Genomic DNA, 21,441 nt, shown 5'->3' with positions numbered 1-21,441 from the left:
CTTCAAAGATCGACATCCAAACTCAATTGGGGGGAGGACGATTCAGCCAACCGATTTATTCGTATTTTTCTTCCTTTTTTTTACACCCCCGATACATCTCCTTTCCGAGATGTATCTCTCCCGTTAATTTAGCCCCCTCTATCGATTTTGTGTGTTTGTGTCTTTTTCTATGAGAGAATAAATAGTGTATGGATTGGCGAAAGACGCGGAGAACATGGATCGAAAGAAGAGAAAGGATAGATAGCCGATGCGATTTTTCTGGATTTCTCCACTTCTTTTTTCTATTGAAATGGAAAAAGATTAGATCGCAAGATCTGATTCTCTAGTTGCGCCGAAATGTTTCATTTTTCTCTTTATTTCTAAAAATTTTGTTATTTTCATCTATTTTTCGAATTGGTTTTACAGAATCCCCTTCAACAATGGCGGCCGCTCAAAAGCGAGGAGTTCTGATCGTATTCGAAGGTTTTTATTCGTTTCCATTCAGATTTTTAAATAATTTTTGGTCCAGGACTTGATCGTTCTGGAAAATCGACACAAGCGAAGCGTCTCGTCGAATCGCTCAACAAAAGAGCCGAAGGATCAGCTGTTCTTCAAGCTTTTCCAGGTAAAAATCAAGTTTTCACTCTGAAAAATCATTGAAAATCCACTTTTAGACCGTTCATCACCAATCGGAAAACTCATCGACCAATATCTGAAAAAGGAGATTGATCTGGATGAGCACTCGCTTCATTTGATGTTCTCGGCGGATCGATTCTTGAAAAATCAAATGATTCGAGAGAATATCGCCAACGGAATCGACGTGATTTGCGATCGTTATTGTTACAGTGGTGTCGCGTACTCGTTGGCGAAAGGTACAGGAAAACGGGAGTTTTAAGACGAAATTTGGCAGTTTCCTCCGATTTTTTGCATAAATAATTCTAGTGGGCTGGGGCGCCGTCGGCGCGAATTTCGTTGAAAAATGTCGGAAAATGACAATTTTTGCGAAAAAAAAACCTGAATATAGCGAATTTTTTCTCTTTCTTTAGTCAAAAACCCGGTTTCTCGAAATGCTTTAATTGAAACTTCTTCAAAAATGCACAGTTCACTTCAGCTATCGGTTGCAAGTACTTGTTTTTTTTCTGGCCGAAAAAACCATTTTCGGCGGAAAACAGTCGAAATTGATTGATTTTCAGTTAAAATTTCGAAAATTTGATGAATTTCTGCTTTAAAATCACCGAAAATTAGTAAAATCGGATCGAAAGCTGTCAGTAAATGAGAATGAGGTTTTTAGTGGAAATTCAAAAAATTTAGCTTTTTTAAAATTTACGAGCGGAAAAAGTTAGAAAATCTGTGATTTGAGCACATTTTCTTGAGTTACTTGATAAAAACCTCAAAATCTTGAATATTCCATCAAAACTCTGTTGGAGTATTTCGAAACCCTCTCAAAATCCAAAACTCTCCAAAATCCCCATACCATTAAATTCACGCACCTCCCTCCCATTCATTTTTTGACCCCCTATAATTATGTCTCTCTGTGTTTTCTTGTCACTTCTCTTCAGGCTCCTTCTCTTCATTCCGTTTCGCTTCTCCTCCTCTAATTGTCTTGAGATGCTAAAAGAGGGGTAACCTGTGGTAACAGGTGCGCGACAAGCTAATGAATAGGACACAGGAAGTGCGGCGCAGCAGCCCCAATCGTCTTGTTCATCCGAATTCTTTCCTCGGATTTGATGAGATTTGAATCTTCACACTCCTGAAAGTCCCCACATCTCATCCGTTGAGCCAGAAGAAGAAAAGTAAAAAAAAACAAATAAGAAGCTATTCTCTTCCAAGTAAAAAGAGACATTTTCTGAAGACATAGAAAAAGATGATGATGATGATGGGCAGGAAGTTGTTATGGAAAGAATAGAAAGAAGAAGACTGACAAAAACGAAGAAGAAGAAGAGGGGAAACTAACTATTTTGAAGAACAAGGAGAAGAAGAAAGAGAGTGATGGGAAGGAAACGGAAACGGACTAAGAAGAAGAGGAGAAGAAAAGCAGAAATAGCAAAAAGATGAAGTTTTTGAGTGATGACTACGCTTCCGGTTGGATCCCAGGATGAGGGGGAGGAGTCTTAGAGACTGTGGGAGCTCAATCGGATGGTCTCTATCACATAATGATCCTTGGCTTAGGGTATATGACATGGCAAACCGGTAATTAGCTTTACTTTTTTTTTTCGTGTATCCATCAAAGGCAGGGTTCCTGCATGATTCGGTGAGATCCTCTATGACAGTCTCAGATTATTGCTACGATTTGAGCACCTTCTAACCAACCCAGACCAGCAGTCCTCGGGTTTTGAAAGAGCCTGCCAGATGAACCTAGCTTGAAAATCACGTCTTACAGTCCATGACTTGACACCAATGTTCGGTGTTACAGACGGTCACTAGTCTTACTAGTTTTAACGGATAAGAAAATTTTACGTGGCGTCGGATGGAAATATTGTGAATATCCGAACCATATTGGCAAGAGCCTACAGGCTCAGTAGAGCATGTCATATTTAGGCTCATGGAGTCAAGGATATCTGCTCAGTTGTTGGGCTCCTTGCTAGTCATGACCAGCAGAAAGTCATTCCGCAGTTTTAGTTGTAGACGATCCTAATCTAGTCCGAACTCTAAGCTCTTGATCAGAACATCTGTAAGCTTCCGACATTCCAATGATGCCACAGCTCTCGTTCTACTGTCGGAAATGTATCGTAGCGTGATGTTATGAACAAATTTCTGAAATTCCAGATAGTTGAATTTCAGAATCCCTCAATCTCCCCTCACTCCGTTATCCTCCTCCTTCTCCCCCTCTCGGTGCTCACCCATCCATCATTTTGGCGCGTTTTGATGACCGTTTATGTGTGTCTTCACTCATATATTTGCCAAACCAATAGACACCTTTCTTCTGATGATAACCTGTCGGGTAGAACTGGTGCAGTAATCAAAACATTTGCACGGAGCACTCACTGAAGAGGGTCTCGGAGCGATTATCGCCGGTTAGTGGTCGCCGATAAAGGATCGCCGACAAGGTGATTAAAAGGACACGGAAGGGGCACACGTGTCGTCAGTCAAGTGGTTAGGCATACTTTTGGTGTTATGGTTAGCTATGTGTCAATATGAGAGGAGTACTGTAGATGTGTGGTACTGTAGGACGTCTTCTGATGGACAAAACAGTCCCTACAATCAAATTCACCGGAAATCATCCTCATCAGCTGCTCTTCTTCAAAAACATATGTTCATCTTCTCTTTATTCATCCCTAATTAGACAATAAGCTCTCATGTTACCTGAATCGTCCCTTCGTCTTGTGCTTTTCTTAATCCCTTCTCCTCCTCCCGTACCTCATCATCATAACCGACTAATGTATCATTGTGTATGCCTTTCCTTCAAAAGCACACAAATACGGAACCGATTATGATGACGTTGTGAATGAGCACCCCATATTAGGATGTCCGGTGGTCCAAAAGCAGCCGCCGTGAGCACCGAACCCAATGGGCGGCTAATTAAACTTGTTGCCAAAGCGCGGCGGGAAGCCGGCTGTCGTCTTCGAAGGACTCTTTCTTCCTCTCCTTCAGGTAAGGAAGATATATGGCTCCGAGAAGAGAAGAATGAGATACTAATAATAATTATCGTCTTCCGGGTTGCCGCCAAGATTGTTTGCTTCTCCCTTGAAATGTCTCATATTGCTTTTGAGGAAGAGAAGAAAATGATATCCAGATTCGTCTCGCGGTGAATCTCGGATGAGTAGTCGGTCTTCTGAAGGTTGGAATTTCTTGGTAGAGGTTTCCGACGTTTTCTGAAACTATGCGATTCCGGAATTTCCAGTTTGACGTTTGAATATCAAGAATACGCCTTCAGGGTGTATTCTGGAAATTTCCTAAGACGATTTGTGTTCGAAATTTGAAAAATCGGCTTGGAAATCTGGATATTCTTTCATCCGAACGTCCTGAGATCTGATTGGACCCATAATCAGATTGTTAGGGAAAAACAATGACATTTCCATATTTCGAATTCTCGCCTATGTTGAAACTCGAGTGGAAAAAAACCATACTTGTCAAATGACGGGCCGGGCCTGGAAAGCTTCGGCCCGGGCCCGGCCCGTCAGACCCGTCTTGTCAGGAGGATTTTTGAGAAAAATTTTCAATTTTTCATGCGGAAAAATTGACAAAAAGACACTCATATTATTCTATGAGAAAAGTCTGAGTTCATCTTAGTACACCTTGATCAAATTTGAAAAAAAAATTGAAAAAAAAATTGAAAAAAAATTCCCTCCAAAAAGACGGGCCTGACGTTTTGAAAAAAAGCCCGGCCCGGCTCGGCCCGGCCCTTGACAAGTATGAAAAAAACCAACCGCGAGTCTCTCAATTTCTCTATTTCAAAAACCAGAAATTCCGATTTCAGATATTCAGATACCCGGAAATCTGAAAACGGGTACATAGTCACATTCTAACACTTGGAATCATTCCAATAAAATATCACATTTTCTGAAACTCTGACAATCAAAGATTCTAAAAGCACTAGAATCACTCTACGATGAGAGCAATGTGAACTGGTTTCTAGAATTTCTTCTCTTCTGCCAACACCTCGTCTTCCAAAACCTTCCACGCCTTCTGGGAAGTCCCTCACTTTTCTAAAAACCTGCTACCTGTTTCTCTCTTGTTTCCCAGAAGACGAGTTCTGTCTGTCACTCATTCCAAATAACACACTCCCGGAATGAGCCTCCCCCGTGGAGAGAAAAGACTTATTGACACCAATACGATGACTGTGATGATCCACTTAGAAGTGCCCTATTATGACAGTGTTATTCATCAATTCATCGTCGAAACGCACATGTGCTGTGCACCACCAATCCGAATACAAACATGTCGTTGTCCGTCGTCTCGAATCTTCGCACAACACAATATATGCCACTGTGTTGCTCTCCTGCCTCCCCCTTCTTCTCATCGCTTTTTAGATTGAATGTTTGCTTTGCATCTCACCTATTCCATCCAATCTTCATTCGCCTCCATGAAAGGACAGGAAATGGAGAAGAGAGGAAAAGTTGGATGATTTGTTCGGGATGGAGCTCTGTTTGTATGGGGAGTGCACTTAGAGACGAGCTCACGTCCCGATTCGATTCGAACTTCGTCTTCCTCGTTATTGTTAGACAGTTTGACCAGTAAGGAGTACTGTAGCTGATGTTGATGTCATGTAATTCCAATCGAGGCGACAAACAATGATCTTCATTTTTTATCAAAATGACATTCAATCAAATTGTTGGCGTTCTTCCCAACCAATAATGATATCATCACTTCCGACACTACCATATACCGCTTTCCATCCTTATCTCTTATCAAACTGTCATTTTTTCATTTGACACTAAAACCGGAAGAATGTGATCTTGGTTTCAGAGAAAACGCCTAATTCAAACAATGGTAAAACTAATTCCATGGAATTTGATTGCCGACTCGGTCAAAAAACTTTGAGGTTTTTCTAACCAATAAAGGTGTGGCAGCAGTGAGCAATAGATGTCAAACGGCACCTACACAAGAAGGTCGAAACGATCTTTAGAAGGATTGTGTAGATTGTATGTGAGTGTATAGTCTAGCAGGTTGGAATGAAATGGGTCAGATGACTCTCATTCTGACCTAACCATGTGGTTGGAAGTTTCAGTATCAGAGTCTTATGACAGTCTTTTTGTGATTCAGATGACAGGCTCCATAATTTAAATGACAAAAACAGGTCAATGATGCCAAACTTATGTTTCCTGAATACCACAACCACCACAATGAACATCAAGAAAGAAACCGTGCCGAACATTTAGCAGCACGAAGTTTAAAAGTACATGAACTGAAAGTTCCTAGTTGATTGTTCTCTAGACTTTTCCCTGCTGAAATTGAATCATTATTAGTTTTCCAGCTGTCATGCATTTCTCTCTTGACATTTTGTTCTTTATTTGAACTCGATAGAACTCTATTTTTGATACACTGATGGAATCAGGTGGTCATGGTGATAGTGATGGCAAGGGAACTGAGTTATTTCACATATTTGTGAGCGAATGTCAAATATTGGATTTTTGGAATTTAAAACGTAGAAAAATGTGCCAAAAAGATACATAAAATGCAAAAAACGCCATTTTTCACCAATTATTTTTCGGAAATTTTGATGATGGAAACCCAAAAACCCAAAATTTCGGAAAACTAGTCCCTCACGAGTGTTGTTTGACAAAAACTGTCATTTTGTGTACTCGGTAACCTAGAAAGTCCAAAATGTGAAAACCAGCATTTTAGACCAAAATTGGTGTGGTGGCCTAGAAAACCAAATTTTTGTAAAACTAGTCCCACGCGAAAGTTTTTGTGTATTTTTTTTGACAAATTCTCAAATTTCAAGCATATTCTAATGCTGAAAATCTCCATTTTTGAGAAAAACTGATTTTTAATTCATTTTTCCAGGTCTCCCAGAACAATGGGTTCGCTCTTCCGACGTCGGTCTCCCGAAACCCGACGCCGTTCTCTTTTTCGACGTCTCTCCAGCCGTCGCCGCTCAACGTGGAGGATTCGGTGCCGAACGTCTCGAGACGGCAACAATGCAACAGAAAGTGGCAGCCGTCATGCCAACACTTCGTGACGATTCATTCTGGAAAACCGTTAATGCTGACGGAGATTTGGATACTGTCGAGAAGGACGTCTTCCGGCTGTATGAGAACTTGAATAGAGAGAAACCATTCGAGTCGTTGGAGAAGATTTGAATTGATTGAGATTTTTTTATTTAATTCTGATGAGATTTACGAATTCTGATGCAATCCATTCCCCTAACTTGATCTATGTTATTACATTACTACTCATTCCAATTTTGCTGTAATCTGTAAAATTTCTCTATTTATATTATAATTCATTTATTTTTCAAAAAAAAAATTGGCACAAAAAAAGAAAAAAAATCGAAGAAATGGGGGAGCAGGGCACGGGTACGGTATGTACATAAAAAGAGAAAAGCTTTTGTACGGAGAAAAAATCTAAATAATTTTTTGGGGGATTTCCCGTCAATTGGATTGGTTTTTTTTGGAATAGAGACAAATGAAATGTTTGGGATTTTTGAGAAAAAAGAAGAAACCATTTGAAAAAAAAGAAATTTCGAAAGAATCGGAGAAAGAGATGAGAGGAGGATCAGGGAGGGATAAGAGAAATGAGGAAAATACGCTCTATTGAGAATTCGAGTTTGCAGGCGGGAAATTTCAATTTTTTGAGAAAAATGGTGGCCTAGAAGTTTGTTGCGGGGGAATCTAGGCCACGAAAGACTTTTTCGTTGAAAGGGAGATTTCGGGGCATTTTTCAAAAAATAGGCCACGCCCACTTTTGCAATTTTGGCGCGCGGTCCGTTTTTTTGTTTTTTAATCACGTTTTTTGGGAAAAAGTGTCATAAAACTCCAAAAATTAGTGTTTCTAAAAACTCAATGAGGGCGTGGCCTAAAGCGCGCAGAACCTAATTTTCCGGACTTTCGACTTACACGCTCGCATGGCCTAGAAATTCAATTTTGTGGTTTTCTAGGCCATCAAAATACAATAAACTCAAATTTTCGCATATCTCTCAATAGAGCGCATTTTCCCTACCGTAATACAAATCAATCAATCAGTAAAAGTATAAAATAAGACTCGACAAAAAAAGCTAAACAATATTCAAAAAAGCGGCGGCAAGACGCGGAATGTCAGTGAACGACGACGTGGCTAAAGATGTGGCAACTTCACAGTCGTCGTCGCCAGAAGAACCACCGCACGCCTCCTCAGAACACATCTCATGCTTTTTGAGGTGTCGATCGAGATTGGTTTGTTGTCCGAAGCGTCGCTCACACTTTCGACAACGGAACGGACGTTCCTGGAACATGTTGATGGAGGAGATGAATGGAGGAGGATGAAGTTGAAGAGGTGGAGGTAGTAGGTGGGATGGAAGCATTCGTAGTCGACGACTGATGACTTCTCACGCGATGATGGCTGTGATGGGGTGTCAGCGAGGTGTTCGGCTACAAACACGAACAGATGGGGAAAGACTTTTGGATTGTTTTAGAGAAAGAAATTGAACGGGAGTAGAAGAAGCGGGGTGCCAGGCGCGTTAGTAAGATACTGGGGAACAGCAAGGGCGCTCCACTGGACTGTCCACTAGAGCGCTCTTCCTTCATAGGGACTACGAACTAACAGGTGTACAAAGGGTTAGGCGTATTTACCTTATTATGAATGTTGCGGACGTGACGTTGAAGATTCGAGGAGATTGAGAAGCTTCGCTCGCAGTATTGACACTGAAATTAAGAAAATGTTGAAACTCGGATGTCTGTCTGTGTGTCTGAAAGTCCGGTTGTCAAGAAGACTTCAAGACGTAAACGCGCTCGAATTCCAATTTTTGGGTACATCAGTTTTGTTGTAAGAGCGCTCCAATGAGAAAAGCTTTCGGCTTTTAATGTTTTTGATGTCTGTCTTTGTGCCTAGATGTCCGGATGTCCAAACTTCGAAAAATGGGAAATTTGAATTTCTTTTCTGATGTTTTGATGTCTGTCCAAGATAACAGATGTCCAAATGACTGTCTGTGTGTCCGGATTTCCGGATGACTGTCTGTGCGCCTGGGAAATGTCCGGATGTCCATATTTTTGAGAATTGACCGAAAAATCCGAAAAACGACAAGCGCGCTCTTTTGAAAAAAGAATCGTTATTTCCCACAATTTTTGGATTTTAAACGTCTGTCCGTTTGTCCCAATGTCCAGATGTCTGTCAACATTCTCACCTTATACGGCTGCTCTCCAGTATGTGTCCTCAAATGTCGTGTCAAATTCGCCGACCTCGGGAACACCTTCTGACAAAACTTGCACGTGTACCTATCCTTTCCGGCTCCATTCACACTCGAATTCGGCGACGATGAAGCCTTGACTCCGCCCATTGCCGTGAGAAACGGATGACCAGAAGCGGCAGATGGATTATAACTGAACGGACGTTGCAACATCGCCAAAATCTGTGTCGGACTCAACGGCTGTGCGCCGAGTTGTGGCTGTTGAGAGGCGGCGAGGATGGCTGAGATCGAGTGGGGATTCGCGTGCTTCTTGTTTGACGTCGTCGTTGCTATCAGCTCATCGTGTGCTCCAACTTCTGAATCATCGTCATCATCGTTTCCTGAATCTCCGATACTGTCACGGTCCTCGCCGTCGTCTGATTTTGACTCCATTTCTGATGTTGACGGGGGTTTTGGGGTAGCGGTGAGGTCGACTGGTTCAGTGGTGCTCGGTGGGGAAGACTCGCTGGCATGGCCGCTGGAAAAAAATGGATTAGAATTAGATCTTTATCTTGTCATCCCCTCAAATAATGGCCTAGAAATATCTATACTTACTATCCTCTCACTCTAGTACAAACTTTTTTCTAAAATTTTTTTCAACTTTTTCATAAAACATCTCTATTCACAATACATCTCCCCTCCTAAATTATTCACCCCCTTCGTACTAATCTTTTCTCGAAAGAAGTTGCACCACTCATCAAAAATTCCACAACAAACCTCGACGAACACTCGGCATCTGGAGACGCGCACGACGTCGTCTGCTGCATCATTTTGGCATAGGCTTCTGGATTGGCGGCGAGGAAGGCCAGAGGGAAGTGAGGCACCTGGAATATGGAATAGATAGATGGGAGGACAAGCTCATTAGGTAACAGGAATAGAGGGAGGAGGAGAAGATAATCCGATGGGTGCGGGAAATTGAAGAAGGGCCATAGGGAAGAGGTAGAAATAGATAGAAATATGGTTGGAGGGGAAGGTTAATTAACGTCTGCTTATGACGATTGTTATCCTCTTCTCTTTCCTATTGAGCCCCCCTCGAAAGGAGGGAGAGATTGACTATTGAAATAGTTATCGTATTGCATAATACAGGTGACACTGGATGGGTCTCTTGAGAGGGTATTGCAATGTCAAGGGGAAGAAAATGCGGGAAATCGGGGTCCCCAGAATCAGTGAAGATGGAATTTTTGAGATTTTGGTCTAGAGTTTTTGTCAGGTAAAACTTTTAGCTAAGGTTTTAGCTTTAAGAAGTCTGAGCAGATTATTGAAGGTTGACGAGAACTAAAAACTTTTCTCATCATTGAAAAAGTCGATATTAAAAGGTTGCCCTAAAGTTAGGTCTATACCTGTGTAAAAAAACGACAAATTTGAAACTTGGTTCCGAATAAGTTTTAATCTATGCTGAAATTTTCTTTAAGATTCAAAATTAAGCGAGATGGAGTCTATTGGTTATACATCTTGCTATCAGGTCAAAATGGTCCCGGAATATCTTGAAAACCGAATTTTCGGAATCTGACAAACGTGAACATAAGACAATGTCAAATACCAAATATTCGGTTTCAAAATGTTCTAGTTTGGAAACGGAATATCAAAAACCATCATAAATAAAAAGTTGGGTTTCGACTCTTTAATTACCTCTTAGCTAATTAGTTCTAGATAATCAACAAGGGATATATTCCGTTTCAAATTTCAACTTATCATGTTTGACTTGTGAAAATGAAAAAATCCTAGAGACTCAAAAATAAAAATATAAATAATTTGAAACTGCCATTTTTACTGGCTCTAATTATGAAAATTCAATAGAAATTTCAAAAAAAACTATAAAATGCCTCTCTCAGGGAACCCAAAACAAAAACCCATGACCCAAAGTTACCTTTAAACCCCACTAACCTGCGAAGCCATCTGCAAAATATGTGGCCAATAGGGCATCGCTGCCATCGCATTCGCTGATCCTCCAGTACTAAGTCCAGCCAGTTGAGCCATCAATGGTTTGTATAGAGCAGCCATTTCACAAATCGGTCGATGCTTTGTCAGTGCCGCTTGTGATGGCATAGAAGTTTGACACGATGGACAAGTCCAGCCGTCCTGGAAAGTAATATATAGTAATAGAGATGGGCAGTACCAGGTATCAAACGGAAGAAACAATATTCTTGCCTTCTGGGAGATTCTCCTAAGATGGGAAAAGGATGAGAAAGAAAAAGAAGAGGAGGGGTGGGGTCTCTCTCATTGGCAGAGAGAAATAAAGTGGGCGGAGCTTCGGGAGGGGAAGAGGGAGCACCTCCCAGAGGTAAACAATTAGACGAGGGACCCCTCTCTCCCGTTTTTATTGACTATTTCTTTATTCTGTATTACCTGTTCCCTCATATTTTCGACCTGTCAAGCCACGCCCATTTTTAGTACCCTTAGAGGCGCTCCTGGTGCTGTTTTATGACCTTTTGGAGTATTGTGAGGGGATTAGACTCCCTGGGAATGTTGCAACACCAGGGAGCCCACTTATATTTGACTAAGGAGGGGGGAGGGTACTGTATAGTGGTGAACAGTGATGTTTCAAATATGTAGGTGATAAGTCTAGAAAACGTACCGAATGAACTCTGCGATGACGGCACAAATTGGAGAATTGAGTGTAGGATTTGGGGCAGAGGTGACAGCGGAACGGTTTTAGGGAGCAGTGAATGTGAGAGTGTTGTTTGAGTCCGCTGTAAATATGTTTGAGGTTTAGGGTCCATTTTGGTCTTTTTTTTGTCAGCCTAGGCTTTCTTTTTTCTCTGCGTCTTTTAATTTCATGAACACATTTTTATTCTTCTGTAGAGCGCGCTTGCGAAACGCGTGTCGTTCTAATAAAATGGCATAGCACTGGCACAGGTGCAAGTTTGAAATGGTTTAATTTAGTCACGGTTTTTCCTAGAACTGTTTTGAATAACCAGTCAACCAGTATGGTTCACAGTTAGTTTAAAACAGCCCTTTTTTTAAGGAAATTTATTGATTTTATCAGTTTTAAAGATAAGTTATACTTTAGGCAACTGAAGAAACATCCATTGATTAAAACCCACTATCCTAGACTCCTGATCGCGGGAAAGCCCAAAAGATCTTATAAGAACCAAATTCCTAAGAAAGAAACCACGAAAAAAAACCATAAAATCTTAACGCATACCAATTCCTAGCGTGTCAATCTTCTTCTTCTCAAAGATAACACTTTCAAACATTCTGACTAATCAAAATTGTCTTATGACTCATCTTCTTGAAGAACAAAGTTCAAAAAATCCCCACGAAAAGGTGAATACTCATCAATTTACGCCCACAATTACTTATTATCGCTTTAACCACATCAACGCCGTTCGGGAAGCCCCCATCGGAAGAGCTGACATGGTATTCCTTCGAGTGGAAGGGATGTGTTGATAAGAAACTGATAAGGGTAACGGTTTTTTTGTCTCTTCCAGACAAAATGACGAGAAGGGCGGAAGGATGGCGGAAACGGAAGAAAGTTGACCTTTTGGTCTTGTTTCGGTGTATGTACAGGGAGGAAGTTGGTGGGGAGGTTATGGTTTAATTAGGGATCTAGGTGGGGACTAAAAGAGGACTAAAGCCTAACCCGGTCCTTGATCTCAAATCTTAAACCCCACATTCTAGATTCAAGACAACAGGTGCTCGATCCCGCCCCCAGACCCCTGACCCCGGACCCCGGACCCTTCTCATTTTCCTGTCTCCTTTAAGAAAATGATAGTTATTATTGAAGAAGCCACTTCTTCTTCTCCTTCTTCCACCACATCTTCAGAATATCTTCATTTCCTTCTCCTCTTCACCGGATCCAATTTCCTGGCGCTCCACACTGGTTTCAAGCTTCTCCTCCCTCCTACCTGGGCTCTTCGCTCCGAAGAGATGAGCAAATAGTGAGGAAGGAGGCGGATGGCCGTGTGCATGATCCTCTAATGGAATAGAGAGGAGAGGACTACGGTACAAACAAACACTTTAGAAGGCACCTGCTGAACATATCATGCGGGAGGAAGGGGAGGTTTTTTTTTCATTGAACTTGACTGTGGTGGGTTTGGTCTAACTCTATATCTATGCTCATCATCTCCCATAACTCACCTCGCACTGGTAAAACTTTTCGGGCAAACGCCACACTTGTGTGATCCGTCAGGAGGTGTCTGGCCTGGCGCGAGCTCTCCGTGCTCTCGAATGTACTCCTCTAGACCGCTGATCAGACCGTTCTCTTCGCTGCTTGATTTGTTGAAGCTTTGGGTGCTGTCGGGTCTGAAAACTGGTAGAGGTTGAGAGGGGAAGTGGGGGAAAGTAGGAATCAAGTTAGAGTCGGAATGATCAAAACTTTTTGAGAATCTAAAAATATAGAAACTTGGAAAAAAACGAGGACAGAAACATCGGGATGGTAAAAATGTCAGACATTTCTAGATATTGTAAATCTGGACGCTTGTAGACCTAGTTTAGCAGGAGACCTTTTGAAATTAAAAAGTAAATTTCAGGTTTTTTTTCGAAAAGAAGTTACGAGAAATTCCGAAAATTCTGTCTAAATTAATAAGCTCGGCTCAATTTCTTTCTTACGGAACAAAAAAAATCTACTTAAAAATCTACACCCAACTACTAAAACAAAATCTAGATAACCCCAAGAAAATAATATAAATCAACAATTTCCTTTGAAGGGACCCCTTTCAAAAAATCGTCGAGAGTAGCCACCGGAAAGCGGCAAAATTTGTCATCTCTCACTCGACGAAGCGACAGAATCTATATGTAAATGAAGCCGAAGGAGGCGAAGAAGAACGGGCGGTTCATTCATTTTCTCCCCTTTTTCTCCTTTATCGCGTGGATGCTGAAGGATGTGCTCTTATCGGAAATCCGTTACTTTCACCGCGCCTCGCTATATTCCCTTTTTTGACGGACGAGACGATATAGTGAAAACTATTTAGGGGAGGGAGGAGAGGATAGAAAGTAGGACGATGTGAATGGAGGGGGTGAAGATTTTCTACAGAAGATTCACATCTCTCTTCCGTTTTCCTTCCTAACGAGAGTTATTACAGAAATCGAGATTTTTGAGGAGATTCGCGGCACGGTAGATGACAGGAAAAAAACCTGTTTGCTTTTCAGTTTTTGTTTTGAGATTTTTGTCTCAGGTGGGTGGGTTAACGGTTTGGTATATTGAAAAACAGGACAGTAGGCTCCAGTAATTTTTAGGGAGAGCCATCTAGAAAAGTCAAGAACACCTGGTCTTGTAGTGTCTCGGTTTTGAGACGTCCCTGAGCTTCCAATTACTGGCTGAAACTGTATCGAGTTTCGAAACGGTACCTGTTTTAAATTAGCGGGAAATCTCCTGATCAGGGATGTGCGGAACTAAAAATTTCGGGAATTTCGGAACCAAAGTTTTTCCGAAACATTTCTCGGAAATATGAAACTTCCAAAAAAAATCCGAAATTTTCCGACGAAAAAAAGTTCCGAAAAGTGTCGGAAATTTCGGAAGTTTCGGAGTTTCCGTTCCGCACGTCCCCGTTCCTGATGTACGTACATATATGAACTACCACATCCACCTCTCACAATTGCGCTTCACTGAAATTTTCTTTAGTTTCGATAGAGCGCGATTATAAGAACGCTGTCGTGCTAATAAGGCGGCAAGCCTACAAGGGAGTGAAAATTTTCTAAATAACCTCTGACCGTTAGAAAACTGAAGTCCGGAGGATTCTGAATCTGTTACCAAACGTAAGATTCATAGGATTTTTCAATTTTGGAACGGTCATTCTTAAAGTTTCCATTTGATTTTGAAAATCTGAAAGCACTATCCGAATCCTCTCTATCTTTCTAGCCATCTTTGGAGTTTCAGATTCTGAAGTTATCCTCATTTTGGGTTTATTCAATTTAGTGTCTAGGACACATATCCTAAAGCCCTGAACTGCTCTTTGGTCTGTGTCTTTCAGTGTTCTCACGGTTCAAAATCATTTCTTTCCGCATAGTTATATACACGAAACTGCTGCACGCTATTTCACGTTTTTCACAAAAAAAAAGAGTGGGATTACTGAAAACTCTATTTTCAGTGGAGTTGTTCAGAGCTCATTCCCTATTGCTACGTCGGAGCATTCCAACTTCTCCTACCCTTTAATCCCATTCCTCTTTGTCACCCACCGATCATCATCCTTTAATATCAACAAATTCTCAATCTCATCCTGATCCTCCTCATCACACTCTTCCTCTGACAACCTCTGCAGAAGTAACCTCTCCCCGATGTCGATGATTCGACTTGTTTTGAAATGGGTCTGAAATAGAATCATGAGAATTGGGAATCTGCTAAAGAGGAGCAACAAACCTTGAACTCCACCTGCGTCATGCAAATATTCGCGTCCTCTCCGACGTCGGCTTCTTTTATCAAGTTCAGAAGGAGGATCTCGTTGGAATTGTTGGGAGTGCTCTGGAAAAAGTAAGGTAAAGGGGTATACAGGTGACTGGAAGAGAGTAAAAGATAAGTCCTTAAAGCTTAAACTTTTTAGATCCCCCACATCTCCCCTCCTACTTATCCATTCTTGCTCTCACGAGGTAAGCAGAAGCAATCACGGAGCAGCAGGCGAGCAGACTCCTCAATCTCTCTTCTTCTCAACAACTAGTCGTCTCAAAACCCATCAATATCTAATAAGAAGCTGTGGCTGCCACTCCTACTCGGCTTCTGGAATCTAATTTTCCCACCGTCCGAGCAGGTGCTTTCGAATTGAGCCACCAGCGACAAGCAATCAAGAAATGATGAAATTCTTCTGAATCTCCTCGAGACGTCGTCTTGGCTCCGCCAAGTTAAGCCAATCAGTGTGTGAAAAACGGAGAGGATAAACAAGAGAGGGAGAAAGCTAATTCAATGATATATGACGGGTAGTAGGGAGCTACCGTAGGATGATTGAATGTCGGCTAGTAGTCAAAACTTGTTTTTCGAAAAGATTCTGATGAATTTTTCTTGGTAGTGGTGAAGTGTGTGACGGAGGAAGAAGAAAATAGATAGATGAAAAACAGAAGGTGACGTTATCAGGTGTCTAGAAGATTAGCCAGAGATCTAGATCTAGGCAGTACTGTATCTGAGATCGAGGAAAATTAGATAACCGTAATCCTAAGTGTGAATGATAAGCCTAGAGCCTATGATCATCAGCCATGACCGAAAGTCCTAGCCATGTCGAATAAGCCTGAGCATAAGATAATAAGCGTAAGCCTTCTTACTGTAAGCCTAAGGATCTCTTAATGTAAGCCTAAGGAAACCCAAAATTTGAGGGCCTAGACCATAAGGAGTTCATCGATCATGAGCTTAAAGACACAGTACAGTAAGCCCAGGTCGCCATATCATAAGCTTAAAACCCAACCTATGCTTCTGAACTGTAAGCCTAATACCGTAAGCTAGACAATAAGGCTTGAAGCTCTGAGCGTAAGCCTAAAACTCCCCGACTATGAACTTAAGACCACTATCTTGAGTTCAGAGCATCATACACCCGAACCTTATATCTTTCCTAAACCGTACACCCCAGAGCGTTGACTTCTCCACCCTCCTACCTTCCACCATCAATCCAAAATCCTTGATATTCAAACCACCTCTCCATCTCATCACTAATTCCATATATACCTATCCATTCGAATCCCAAAACCGCAATTATCCGAGAGAGATACGAAAATGTTTGGCGCCATGTGGTGGCGCTTCTTAAAAATTCTTCCACCTGTCTTCTCTCCACACCGCTCCCCCCGCTACCACTTAGTTAACCTTGGACACCCTACCGAACAACCATTACATTACATTTTACAAATCGGAACACCTGGTGTCTCAGAGGAGGAGGGGGGGGACATCCGAGATATACTAACTGACTGACTGTAATTGATGAATATACGGTTAAGAGGGGAAAAGAGGAAGCAGGCGGACTTAATTGTAGGGTATCAGGAGGCGCCGGAGATGGACGGAGGGATTGCGGTTGGGATAAAGGTAGGGGAGGGACCACGGTGGCTGTGCTTAGACTAGGTCTAGATCATCAGACTGAGATTTCAGGCTTTTAAGCCCTGCTAGTCTTATCCCTTATCTCACCTTATCAATGACTCCAATATTCCTTCCCGAAGAAATCTGTGTGACCGCCACTAGCACTGTCCCATGCTCATCGTCCTCCCGCACCTCCACATTCTTCAGAAAATCTGTGTCGAGACTCATCTGTAAATACCGTAATACTTTTTCTTTTTCTTTCGTGTCTCTTATGAAAAAGAAATGTCACGGATTAGTACGATTCGTATTCGTAGAAGATGAGTAAGAAAGTTTTTTTTGGGGGAATGAGAACAAAGGAAAATTAGTAAGGAGTAGGAGAGTGGGAGAAAAAGTTGGATGCATGTAAATGTTCAAGGCTGGATTTGTGTATGTGTGTGTGTCATAAGGGAGTAGAGACGGGAATAAGGAGATGGGAGAGACAAGGTACTGTATTTTTGGAAAAGGAGACATTTTTTCGGGAGTGGGGTTGGGTAGTAAGGGAAGAAGATCTAGGGGTCGAGAATTTGAAAATCTGGGAAATTCGACTTATGGTACTGTGGGAATCGGCCTAGAAGAATTAGAGAGAGAAATTTTCAATAGTCACTACTCAGCCTAGTTCTTTTTTGAGAAAGCCTGAGTATTATTTCAAGTCTAGATCCATTCTAGGCTAGGCTCATACAGGGATTCATCATCCTAGACTATGTTCCGTATCTTTTCCAAGTTGAGTACCCAAGCCACAAGGGCTCGAAAATAGGATAAAACCCGCTTTAACTCTGACAGAGGGCTGATCTCGACGATGGATCAAAAAAAGAGATCCGAAGAGATAGCGCTTACCCAGTAGGTTCACCTAGACTCTTTGAACAATTCTCTAGTTTTGGATCGGTACTTATCCTTCCCTAGTCCTAGACAAGCGTAGGTCGTATGCCATGACAAAAGTCGGATCCTGTGCGACACATATGAATGACTATGCTCTAAGCCTAGATCAACCTACAGATTTAGTCCGTGTCTTGGACTTATAGCTGGCCCTTATAGCTGGAAATCCAGGATTCTCTTGCGGTAACCTAGACCGTTCTAAGTTTTGACTTAGGCCTAAACCAGGATCACGCGCTAATCCTTGACCTACCTCATCCCCAAGCCCCGCCCCCTATCCTATTCAGGGATACAAAAATATTTAAAAATATCCTGACATTCGATCCCCCTCTCTGACATTTTATACCTCATCATCTTCCCAACCTATATCTACTTCAGAAGCTCTCCGTATTTACTTCAGAAGAAGATGGAGACGTCAATCCACTCTTCCCACTAAGAGAGACGTCCAAAAAGGTATACTCTTACGTGACGACTATTCCCAAAAAAAGGAAAAAACGGAAGAAGAGAAAAAAGTAAGTAACCCTCTCTCTCTTCCAATCTATCCAGAGGGATAGAAGAGGAAACGAGAAGAGAGGGAGAGGCTCCTCCTGTCTCAAAAAAAGGGGGCGGAGCTCTGTCTTCCGAAGAATCGGGATGAAGAAGGAGAGAAGAAGAAGAAGAAAAGATGGGTGAAAAGGAAGAAGAAGAAGAGACACGCCCATTGACCAATCGGAAAAGCGACAGGATGCTTGCCGTTTGAGCATCTTTTCCGGGGAAAAAGAGACATTTTTAGGAGGGGGGACTGTAACTATTAGGAATGGTGAAAGGGCTTTGAGATAGCAGAAATTTAGAAAATAGGTAGGGAAAGCGGAAAAAAGTGGGTACAACATGAAATATGAGAGAAATAGGGAGACATGGGAAAAACTTGTTGCCTGGAGTAGAGCGGGCCAAACATATTTATTTTTCATATGTAGGTTTACGAGAGTTGTGTGTCGATTTACGGTGGAATCTTTCATGTAAGTTTTCAAGAGTTCAGATAAGACTGTGTATATATTTACGAGAGTTTTGTGTAGGTTTACAAAAGTCTAGGCTGGCGTACCAGACCATTAGTGTAGATTTACAGTACGGATTGTCGATTTACTGATGAGTCTGTGGGTTTACGGACAGGTGTATAGATTTAATGTGCTTTGTATAGGTTTATGGAAATCTTGGATGAACTTGTGTGTAATTTCAGATTTACAGGTATGTCTAAAGATTTACGGAGTTCAGTGTAGATTTACTACACTTAGAAATCAAATTACGAGATTGAGTGTAGATGAACTATGTGTCGATTTACTAGACTTTGGGTTGATTTATGAAGTTGTATGTAGATTTACGGAGCTTCTTGTTGATTTTTGATTGGCTTACTGTAAGTAACATGTTTTGTGGATTTACGGTTCCTTATGTAAGTTTACGGACTGTTGTGTGGATTTACAAAAACTCCTCAATCGTATAGCTCAGAATCCAGATGTTCCAAAAAAACATCATTTGGAATTTTTCCCACACTTCCATAGTAACCAACTCAAGAAAAAACGCGCATCTGACTAATACTTTTCTTCCATCTTCCATCATTTTTTTTGGGAAGAGTCAACTTTCTCTCTCTCTTTTATTACTCCTCCCCCTTCCCAAGTAAGTATATAAAAAGAGGTGGCTCCTCACCTGTTTGAGTGTTTAGAGAACGAAAAAGATGGAAGAATGAAAAGAAAAGAAGCGGCAATTTTGTCCCTTCTTCCTGAAGGTCTTCTAAAAAGATGAAGAATGAGAAGAAAAGAGGAGGAGGACCAGGGAAGCAGCATCCGAGTCGTCTTTTCAAGAAAATTGGAGCATAGTTTTGGTTGTGCTCCCTTAGTTCCAAATTGCACACCATCAAAAAGGAGGTTTGAAGAGTTGCAAGGGGGTTGGCGTCATTTGTCAATCTACAATGAACCTTCGTAAATCTACACAAGGCTACGGTACCTTATCTTAAACCCATGAGATCAAAAAATCAATCAATAGGAGGAAGATGACATCAAAAAATTTTTGAAAGGAGGTGAAAAATTAAACGGTGCTCATCATTTGACACATGATGTGCACTGAAACTGATAACACAATAACAGGACATGGAACTTTTTTTCTTTTTTTTTTGGTTTCTTCTTCTTTTCTTTTTTCGGCCTACACACATAACTGACAGGTCGTTTCTTTTGAGTCTTTTTATCAGTTGGTTTCGAAATTTTTGAGGTGGAAACGGTTTTGGGTGTGGAATTTTTTTTCGGTAATGGAATTTTTGAGTCATGGGGGATACCGGGAATGGGTGACATGGGTAAGGTAAAAAGTGGGAATATTTGGGGGACCTAGAGAACGGCAAGAGGCGGGCATGGTGCCGGACTAGCAGGAATAGAGCGGAAGAGGGGAAGAAGTTAGGAGATATGGGGATATTTAGAGGAATCAGGACAGGCAAGAGATGGGCAAGAAAAGGGCAAGACCTACGGAAGTTTTAAAATTGGCAAAAAGCTGTGTTTTGGGAAAATACGGATCTTGGCAGGTCTTGGAGAGTAGGATTTTTGGAACAATCAAAAGTCTCTGGTCTAGCCGAGTTGCAAAAGTCCCAAAATTGACCAACTTGGTCAAAACCTTCCAAAAACCTAAAAATTGCAAAGTTGAAAAACTCAAAAATGGCCATTGCTACCTATCCCACCCATCTTTGCCCAACTCAGGTAAAAACCTAAAACCCGGCACCCTTCAAACTACTCACTTTCAACCTCACCCCTCATCAAATGACACTATTTACGACCGAATCCACAAAAGTGACTCTCTCTTTCACACTTGACAGCATTTAGACGACTCCACACCTCTTCTCCAGAAGTCTTCAGAAGAGACTCCGGAAGGAGAGGCGAAATAAAAGGGGGGGACGGACGGCCCTTCTTGACTTTTCACAGGGAAAAGGTAAAACGGAGTAATGATGAGCTCAGTTGAGCATGAATATGAGGAGAAGAAAGGATGAAGAAGTTTGTCTTCTTTTTTCATTCTGTGTGGTGGTAGGAATGGAGCAATTGGGAGGGATGCAGAAGAAGACGGAGCGAAGAAATAGGCCGGTTTTCTCCTATGAAGGCACTTGGATTGGAGGAGCGGGGAGGGAAGTGAGCAGCAATGAGCAGTGAGGAGAAGAAGAAGAATACATGTAAACGGTGACGAGAAAAAGAAGAGGCGAACAATTCATCTCCAGGTATGGGAGGTGGAGAGAACAAATATGTGTGTGTGGAATCGAATTGAATGAAGAAGAGGAAAACGAGAAGATTCAGAAAAAAATAGTCTATTGAGAAAAATGTACTGTAATGTGCCGGAGATCACCTAGGGTTCTAAATTTTCTAGATCTGTAAATGTACAGTAATTGGTATTAGTGGGCTCGTAAATCTACACAGAATCTAGAAACTTGATATATTCCGTAAATCGTGATAACTTCTCGTAAATCGACACACAGGTTTTTGAATTGACGCAGTTCTCAGTAAATCTACATAGCGATTTGTGAATCAACACAAAACTTATTGTAAATCGACACGGTGGTTTGTAAATCTACTCACCGCTTGATAAGTATGCGAAGAGCTTCGTAAATACCATCAATACCTTCAAAATTTCAAATAGTTTCTCGTAAATCGACAGGCTCCTCCGTAAATCTAAACAGCGCTTTGTGAATCGACACAGAGGTCCGTAAATCGACACAGGACCCCGTAAATCTACCCAGCGTTTCGTAAATCGACATATATAATGAGTAAATTTACACCGTTTACTTTTATCTGTATGTCTGTTTGTTTGTCCGGATGTCCAGATT

The 21,441-nt window shown here is 41.5% G+C and overlaps 2 protein-coding genes across 2 annotated transcripts; one reads left to right on the top strand and one right to left on the bottom strand.

Moving 5' to 3' along the window:
- Positions 1–419: 419 nt before the first annotated feature.
- Positions 420–6,722, top strand: GCK72_004817 (uncharacterized protein; the record flags this gene model as incomplete). Its single annotated transcript, XM_003098270.2, has 4 exons — positions 420–462; positions 509–604; positions 654–851; positions 6,427–6,722. 4 exons carry the CDS (start codon positions 420–422, stop codon positions 6,720–6,722), a joined length of 633 nt encoding a protein of 210 aa, XP_003098318.2.
- A 914-nt stretch (positions 6,723–7,636) lies between these two features.
- On the bottom strand, positions 7,637–16,937 carry GCK72_004816 (uncharacterized protein; the record flags this gene model as incomplete). Its single annotated transcript, XM_003098252.2, has 10 exons — positions 7,637–7,843; positions 8,190–8,261; positions 8,741–9,260; positions 9,500–9,606; positions 10,667–10,861; positions 11,358–11,472; positions 12,863–13,027; positions 14,900–15,030; positions 15,081–15,182; positions 16,818–16,937. 10 exons carry the CDS (start codon positions 16,935–16,937, stop codon positions 7,637–7,639), a joined length of 1,734 nt encoding a protein of 577 aa, XP_003098300.2.
- Between the last annotated feature and the right edge of the window lie 4,504 nt (positions 16,938–21,441).

Source organism: Caenorhabditis remanei, chromosome II, assembly GCF_010183535.1.
Source record: "Caenorhabditis remanei strain PX506 chromosome II, whole genome shotgun sequence".
In the NCBI taxonomy this organism is placed as follows: Eukaryota; Metazoa; Nematoda; class Chromadorea; order Rhabditida; family Rhabditidae; genus Caenorhabditis; species Caenorhabditis remanei.
This window is presented reverse-complemented; position numbering and strand designations above follow the sequence as displayed.